Source organism: Alexandromys fortis, unplaced genomic scaffold (genome assembly GCF_014885135.2).
Source record: "Alexandromys fortis isolate MF-2015 unplaced genomic scaffold, M_Fortis_MF-2015_v1.1 scaffold_79, whole genome shotgun sequence".
NCBI lineage: Eukaryota > Metazoa > Chordata > Mammalia > Rodentia > Cricetidae > Alexandromys > Alexandromys fortis.
The window spans coordinates 2,742,686-2,752,007 of NW_026067964.1; the positions used below are offsets into that span (position 1 = coordinate 2,742,686).

General features: G+C 43.5%; 1 protein-coding gene across 1 annotated transcript in view; it reads left to right on the plus strand.

Annotated features, from left to right (window-relative positions):
• Window positions 1–8,044, plus strand: part of LOC126508517 (60S ribosomal protein L27-like) — a 63,047-nt gene extending 55,003 nt beyond the window's left edge. The window contains exon 2 of the mRNA XM_050153813.1: window positions 7,623–8,044. Within this exon, the coding sequence (XP_050009770.1) occupies window positions 7,623–8,044 (422 nt within the window). The remainder of the gene's footprint in view (window positions 1–7,622) is intronic.
• Window positions 8,045–9,322: the final 1,278 nt, after the last annotated feature.

The window sequence follows — 9,322 nt, forward strand, 5'->3', positions numbered from 1 at the left end:
TACGCACGCACCCATCCCCGAGATGTTTGAGACTCGTGGTACATGAGACACGGTAAGAAAGCCAGGGCTTCTTCACGTCATAAACCACGGAAGCTACGCAGTTTTCTTGTGCTGTCCACGGCTGCGTTCTTCAGCCGTCCTTCACTGTAACCAACGCCTGTAGTAAGCATCTTCCAAAGAGAAAGGGCTTTGTTTGGCTCAGTTTTTGAGGTTTCAATCCATGATTGACATGACTTTTAGGTGATGAGGCATCATGGGAGAAGGGGACAAAATAGTTCCGTCATGGTCTAGAAGGAAAGAGAACGAGGCAAGAGTTCTACCCTGGCCTCTGAGGACAAACTCCCAATGACCTGAAGACTTCCCCCTAGGCCTCGTCTCCTAAGGGTCCCAGCACCGTCCAGCAGTGCCATCCGGCCCTGGACAAAGGCCCTTATTTGTAGGGCCTTTGAGGGGCACTCCAGACCTAAACACCGTCAGCATAGAGCTTGTTATGCCTTTTTATTCTTTGGAAATGTGAAAAATGCTACTATCATCTGCAGGAGGAAGCATGGTGCAGAATAAGAGAGTGACTGTCCCAAAGTCCCGCAGACTGACAGGGACAGATGTTTAAGGGTAAAGACATCTCTGCTGCAGTCCTGAGGAGACATCTCAGAGAAGTGGAGCCCAGTAGAGGCTTGAACACCCCTCCAGAGAAGCAATTCTCATATCTGGAAAGTATTTGATTCCCAGGCTTCCAAAGACTTTCAGTCTGAATTATCACACCAGGAAAGAGCCCTTAATACCCTGTTTGGTAACGAATGTCTCATGGTTAATTGCACCATTGCCACCAACGTCCTTTTTAAAAGCCCCCAATCCAATGCATCTAAAAGCTTTAACTGTGATAAGAGCCTCAGACTCCTCAGACAATACCAAGCAGCAGCAGCTTCTTTGCCCTCCAGCTGCCATGAGAATCGGGCATAAATCCTGACAAGAAAACCGCAGTGCCCAAAATCTATCAAAGACTAGATAGAAATTCCCTTAACATCACTAAATCTGAAAGTCTATACTTACAAATGGGTCAAATGTATGTTCTACGTATTTTATCACAATAAAAATGGGGAAATAATTTACAAAAGTTATACTTCAGGCTGAAAATGTAATGAAAAGAAGCAAATACAGAATGTAGAAAGTGATTCAGAGTTTTGGGTCTTGTTTTTGTTTTATTGGTGTTTTGTTTTGTTTTGGGTTTTTTGTTTTTTGTTTGTTTAGTTTGGTTTTTTTGTTGGTTGATTTGTGTTTGCTTGCTTATTTGGTTTTGGCTGATGTTGTTGCTTTTAGTTTTTTGAGACAGGGCCTCTCTGTGCAACCGCCTTGGCTGTTCTTGACAAAGCCACTTATACGTAGGGCCTTTGAGATTCACTCTGTGGAGCAGGTTGGCCTCGAACTCACAGAGATTCACTTGCCTCAGCCTCCTGAGTGCTGGATTAAAGACATGTGCTACCACTTTCTGACAGATTTTACTACTCTTTAATGCTGTTGATTTTGTGTGGTGTGTGCATGTGCGTGGGAGAGGCACACAAGTGCATGGTGCGGACGTGGAGGTCAGAAGAGAACTTGCAAGGCTCAGTCTCTAGTCCCACCATGGATGGAACTCAGGGATGGAACTCAGATCATCAGATTTGTAGCAAAACCTTTGCTAGCACCTTTGCCTGCCTCACTGGCACACAGGGCACCTCTGCCCTCACTGCCCACAGTGCACCTCTGCCCTCACTGCCCACAGTACACCTTTGTTCTCACTGGCCACAAACGGGAGTTTCAAATGGTATCATAGCGCTCTTAAGTCTTGGCATCTTATTTTTTACTTTTTTGTTCTTTCTTTCTTTTATTATACTTTTTCTTTTTTTTTTCATCTTTTATTTTTTTTCTTCGTCTTCTTTTGTTTTTTTCTAAATAAGAAACCAGTAAGTCAGTAGCTGTTAACACATTGAAAGCTCCTTCCCGCACAGCTATTGTGTGGCTAACAGCTCCTTCTAAGGAAGGCGAATCAGTGTCTTTTAGCGAACAGCCTCTCTCACTGGGTCCCTTCTAGCTTCATGGTGCCTTGCCAAATTGCTTTTCTGTGTTACCTAGTTTCCCCCAGCCACTTGCTGATTTTCTGCCTCTACCCTGAAATCAAGAAAGCTAGGAAGAGGCAAGATTTACCGCAACAAACTGCTTTGTAGATCTCAGGAAGAAGCAGCTGCTTTTAGATAAGAGGAATCTTCCAGCACTGTGATTGTTGGAGGAAATTGCAAAGGAACTATGGGCTGAAATGCAAATTCAAAATGGAACTAATAACAAGCCATAGAGTCGATGGAAATTTAGTGTTATAGCTGGATTTACTCTCAGCTTGAATATTTCTTAAAGCATTAGCTTTACAATGAAAATGGAGAAACCTTCTTATAAAGCCTTATTTTACACAAAATTGTTCAGAATAACAATTTGCAAAAGAAAAGGTCATTTACAATCCCTGCTATTCACTGAGCATCTCTGATTCGTCCGGCAATTTTCTGGCCATTGCTGGTAATAAGATGAAATTGGCATGTCCTGGTTCCTCAAGAAATACACCTTCCTTTCAGAAGTCAGAACCCACCCCCGTATCCCCCTCCCCAACAAGCCTTTACTGGTACAAAATTGGGCATCAAGAGCTAGAGAAAGGGCTCAGAGCATAAAGCATTTACTGTACAAGTGTGAGAACTGAGTTCAGAATCCTCAGAAGCCACATAAAGCTGGGTGTGGTAGACAATGTCCTTAGCCCCAGTATTCCTATGGCAAGATGTGAAGGGAGACAGACTCCCTGGGAACTTAGAGGCCAGCTGTTCTGAAATACAGAGTAAGCAACAAAAAGAGAGGCATGGGGAAGGCAAGGATAGCACCCCAGATTGTCCTCTGATCTCCACATTTACCCTGTGCCTCACACCAGTGTGCTTGTGCACACGTGTACATGTGCACACGCATGCACACACATACACATTTACGCACATACACACATATATACACATACACACAGACACATATACGCACATACACACATATATACACATACACACATATACACACAGACACATATATGCACAGACACATACACACAGACACATACATGCACATATACATACAAACATACACACAGACACATACATGCACATATACATACAAACATACACACACACATACAATGTACACATTAGTGCCGTGTCATCTCATTTAGCTTCTCTTCCTACATAATAGAGGCACTGGGAAAGTCCATCCCTTACTTTGGGTTTGGGCACACCAATGACCAGGGAGACATGTCATTTAAGCCATGGAAATGGGACACATGAGTGGAGGGGCAGGTGCATCCTCACTCTACTGGCACCAGTACTGACCAGTTAAGAGTCTACCCTGAAATCTGTGTTGAGAAGTTCTCATTTCTAAGCCATCTTCCACAGCCTGAGGATGAAGATGTCACCACCATCTAGACAGTAGCCTTAGGCATCCCTGTTATGGTCCCTCCAGCCCCAGAGATCACTCTTTCCTTTGTTCAATCAACATGGAGGGAGATTTGCTGGACACTGTGGACTGACAGAGTGTAGATCACAGCAGGTAGGAAAACCGACATGCTGATTGTAGTTGCACGTAGCATTCACAGAGCCCTAGGAAGCAGAGCAAGGGAGAAGAAGGGCATTCTTTTGTGAACTGGGCCAGGAACAGAAGAGTTTCTAAAGTGTGAGTGAAACCCACAGGTCCTTACTGAGGAATGGCTTTCAGTTTATTTTATTTACAAAAGAATCGCATGACAAGCTCCCACATTTGCCAGTTTAATAAATACAGATTTAAGTTGCTTGACCACATAAACCTTTTTTAAAAAATTTTTTTTGAAAGTGTCTTGCTATGGTGAACAACTTAGCTTCAAACTCAAAACCCTTCTGTCTCAGTCTTCCCAGTGCTGGGATTAGAGGCATATACCACAATACTGAGCTCATGTAAAACATTAAATATCTCTCTGTCAGAAAATGTACTAAGGGAAATGAAAATCAAATGACAAGCCCAATTTTCAGATATGAAAAATGTTTAAATTATCATTTTAATAGAAGAAATTTACAGTGTATAGTATGCAAACTCAGTACATACAGGCTGTAATCATCAAATCAGGCAGTTAACATTTCCATCCCCTGAATTTGTAAAGCTTTTGATTGACTCATGATAATTATGCCCGTGATAATTATTGTTTGGTTGGGAGTTTCACCCCAGCCCCCTGGCATCCATATATACAAAGAGTCTGAAATGTTTAGTGGAAAGTTCCAAGCCTCCTCCACTGGGAGTGGCCGCAGTCCAGACTCCACCTCCAAGAAAACCCACCAAATGGTGACCCCTCCCCAGGGAGGGTTAAGACCACTCCCACAGGCTATTTAAACTGCCCCCCCAGAGAATGAACATTTGTTTTCTATGGTCATTCTGATTCTCCTTTTCCCCTCTCCATGTTTTCCCCGGGGGGGGGGGGGGGTCACCCAGGAGCACTGGCGTCCATTAAACCTGGGTCTTTTCTAGTTTGATCTGGTTTGATTTGGATTACTGCTTCGGCAGAGAGGCTTGTCGGTTGGAGAAATGCTTCACACTTACGAGCACAGTGTATGCTGAGTAACAGTTCCCTCCAAGATCCATTCATTTATTCCTTCCATCCTGGAGTGGAGCTCCTTAAACAGGAAAGGAAACAACTCGAATAGCTTCAGGAAGTCTCTGAAACTGATCAGATCCACTAGGTCCCTCCCTGCCAGAGTAAGCCATGAAAGCTGAGACTCTCTCTCAAAGAAGCCAAGCCTCAAAGAAGATTCTGACACCAGATCAGCTGCCTGGGAGAAACAGAAACCAGCCAAATGGCCTGGAAGAGGTTTAGACCTCCAACCTCCAAGGTTGAACACTTCCCAACATTTTGAACTGCCTGCAGGCTGTGCCATATGTTTCAGGTTTCCCAGTTTTTGTGAGCTATCACCCATGCTTTAGTGATGCAGCTGTCTTTGAGTCGTTTCTGCTCCTGTAAGTAAACCCTCACTTCTTGTAAGTTAATGCGAGAGGTACTGCAAGAGTTACAAATTGTCTTTATGATGGGGAAACAAAGGAATTGGGATTCAAAGGGAAACTCAGACTCACAGTATACTGGACCAGGTATACTGGACCAGATGGAAGCCACCATGTCCTACAGCTCTGCCCCAGGAAGATGTGATCAACAGCACAAGCTTGCTTCTGCTCCAACCTCTCAAGAGAGCGAGCATGCTTCTTATCCCCACTTATCAGTCCACACATAGCCCCTCAAACCACGCCCTTAGGGCCGGTATGCCAAAAGCTATTGGCTAAATGAATTTTCACAACAGTAAGTAATTCCAATAAAATTCATTGGTTCCCCAAGTTGGACTTTGGTGGTAACCATACTTGGGTCGCTTGTGTGATGCCTATCTGAGGTAGGTAGATGTGTGTGCTATGTCTCCTCAGGAGAAGTTTTGTCACACGACAGAGTAATGTTTCAGTTCATTAATAGAATATGAACGATAATGCACATTGATTAAATAATGGTGGATAATCGCATCACTCACCTGAGCATTATTCTGTGTTTGGAACCTCTCTTCTAGCTTGTCACCTACTATGAAATAAGTTATCATCAGTACTGGAACTTGTGGGACTGGAGAGATGGCTCAGCAGTTAAAAGAACCTACTGTTCTTCCAAAGGACCCAGGTTCAATTCCCAGCACCCACGTGGCAGCTCAATTCTCTGTAACTCCAGTTTCAGGGGACCCAACACCCTCACACAGACATACATGCAGGCAAAACACCAATGCTTATAAAACAGAAATAAATAAATTTAAATAAATAAATGTAAATAAATAATTTTTTAAAGTTTAAAAGAATACTGGAACTTGTTATCTCTGAGGACCCATGGTTTACATTCCCTTGATTACCCAACTTTCTTAGTCTCTAGTAACCATTAATATACATTTGGATCAGATTTTTCTTAATGTTCACATACCAATAAGAAGATGAAGTATTTTTATGTGTATATCTGACTTACTTCACGTAGCATATGTCTTCCACTCCCAATCATTTTGCTTCAAATGACAGAATGTTCATTCCTTATAATGGCTGCATAATATTCCACTATGCCTATATACCACATTTAGTGTGCATTAGGTCACTGAAAAACATTTGAGTGTCCATGTGTTGTCTGCTATGAGTACAGCAGCCATAAACTTGTGCTTGTGGGTATCATTTAATATATAAAGAGTTGGTATAAATTAATAGGAAAAATAGTGACTCAAAAGATAAATTTCAGGGAATTAGCAATCACTGATATAGGTGTTCAAATTAAAACAAGAAGTTATTACTATTACGTCCTGGTAAGGCAGTGGATGGAGAGACTTCTGCTCTCCTAATTCCTGCTTAGAAAGGTAAATTGGATTTTGTTGTTGTTGTTGTTGATGATGATGTTTGTTTTTTGTGATAGGGTTTCTCTGTAGCTTTGGAGCCTGTCCTGATATTAACTCTAGTAGATCAGTCTGACCTCAAAATCACAGAGATCCGCCTGCCTCTGCCTCCCAAGTGCTGGGATTAAAAGTGTGCGCCAGCACCACCTCCTGGCAGATTGTCTTTTTGTAATGAAATAATCATAAATTTGAGAAGACTTTGTCTTAATTAGGGTTCTATTGCTGCAGTGAAACACCATGACGAATAGCAAGTTGGAGAGGAAAGGGTTTATTTGACTTGCATTGTTCATCATCATAGGAAGCCGGGTCAGGAACTCAAATAGAGCAGGAACCTGGAGGCCAGAGCTGATGCAGAGGTCGCAGAGGGGTACTACTTAATGACTTGCTCCTCGTGGCTTCCTCATCCAGCTGTCTTATATAACCCAGGATCATCTGTCCAGCAATTGACTCACCCAGCCCACAATGGGCTGCTCCCCATTGTTGAAATAAGTGCGGCGGGGCTGCGTCCCCAGCCGCCTGCTAGCTTATGCCCCGAAATAACAACACACAAACTGTATTCATTTAAACACTGCTTGCCCATTATATCTAGCCTCTTCTCGGCTAACTCTCGCACCTGGACTAGCCCATTTCTAATAATTCGTGTAAGCACCCCAAGGTGCGCTTACCGAGAAGATTCTAACCTATGTCCATCTTGGGTTGGAGCTTCATCGTGTGTGCCTCAGAGAGCAGAGCTATCGGGAGAGCGGAGCATGGCGNGAGCTATCGCGTCTACCCGGGAGAGCTGAGCATGGCGTCTCTGCTCCAGAGAGCAGAGCTGTCGGGTCTGAGCTCACTTCCTCTTCCCCCCAGCATCCTATTCTGTTTACTCCTCCCACCTATGTTTTAACTTATCAGGGCCAAGGAGTTTCTTTATTGCTTAACCAATGAAATCAACAGATTGATATATGATACTTCCACATCACCCCATCAATCTCTAGTTAAGGAAATACCCTTAACTATAGGTTTGCCCAATAGTCCTAGCTACTGAGTCATTTTCTCAATCAAGGCTCCCTCCTCTCCAGTGACTCTATCTTGTGTCAAGCTGACATCAAATCAGCAGGTGAGGGTGAAGGGTTAGCAGAGTGTCCTCCTTTCCTTTCTGCTGGGAACCAGTTGCTTCCTGTCTAAATGGGCAAGTTCATGAAACTGGGAAAGTGGTGTTGGTCTTGGCTGGACGCGACTCCGGACACAAAGTCATCATCGTGAATAACATTGATGATGGCACCTCAGACCACCCTTACAGCCATGCCCTGACAACTGGAATTGACCTGTATCCCCGAACAGTGACAGCTGTCATGGGCAAGAAAATCGCCAAGTGGTCAAAGATCAAGTCCTTTGCGAAAGCTTGTGAGTACAATCACCTGATGCCCACAGGTCCTCTGTTGACATCCCCCTGGATAAAACCCGCTGTCAACAAGGATGTCTTTAGGGACCCAGCCCTTAAACGCAAGGCAAGGTGGGAAGCCAAGGTCAAGTTTGAAGAAGGATATGAGACAGAAAAGAACAGATGGATTTTCCGGAAGCTTTGCTTTTAGGTATGTTTTTGTTTCTATCATTAAAAGTTTAACAAAACAAACAAACAAAAAACAGCCAACACAGACTTATATGCAAAAAAGTTCATTGTACCAATATTAACAGTTGCCAAAATTGGAAACAATTTAATTTTTTTAACGTGTGTGTGCTTGTCTACGCGTATCTCTGTGCATCACGTGTGTGCCTGCTGCTTGTGGAGGTCAGGAGAGGGCATCGAATCCCCTGGAACTGGAGTAACAGATGGTCACAAGCCATGTGGATACTGGAGCAGCTACTCTGAACTGCCGAGCCATCTCTCTAGCCCCTGGAAACAATTTAAATACCTCAGAGAGGTAAATCAACTGAAGTCCCAAACAGTAAATGAGATGTAGATGTGCATGCGGGTGATTCCTCTGTTTCAGAAAGGGAGAATACTGCATTTCAAGCAGTGGTCATCTCAGGATGATGGATGTATCGATGCCTCTTCCAAACATTTCCTGTATTTTCTAAATTAATATGAACACGTGTCTCTTTAATGTGAAAATAAATGTTTATTTCTTTAATTTGGTTTTACAATTCAGGGTCTCACTAAATGCCCAGACTGGCCTCAAACTTCTGAGCTCCCTGCCTCAGTTTCCCCAAGTATTGGTATTGCAGCCTTGCATTACACATTCTGCTAAAAATTTAAGTGTGTGTGTGTTTGTATGTGAGTACCATGTGCATGCATGTACTGATATGCATGTGTGTATACTGATGTGTATGTGTGTATATGTACTGATGCATGTGTGTGCACAGATGTGCATGTATGTGTCTGTGTGTGTACTAATGTGCATGTGTGTATGTATACTGATATGTGTGTGTGTGCATGTATGTGTGTACATATCTATACAGATGCACTTGCCCATGTGTGCACATAGGGAGGCCAGAGGTTGAGATCAGATGTCTTCCTCTACTGCTGTCTACTGTTTGCTCAGACAGGGCCTCACTATCCAGCCCTGGATGACCTGGGACTCAGAACTTGCTATGTCTTGAATTCACAGAGATCTGTTTGCCTCCAGAGTCCTGGCATTAAAAAAGGCATGTGCCACTATGCTCGGCCCCACCTTATTTTTTGAGACAGGTCTCTCACTGGGCCTCACACTTGCCATTTAGGCGGCCCTAGTTGGCCAGTAAGCTTCCAGGACCCTCCTGTCTTGGCCTTGCCAGTTCTAGGATCATAGACACACATTGCCACCTCAGCTTTTATGCAAATTCAGGATCCAAATGCAGATTCTCACACCTGTGCAACAAGCACTTTACTC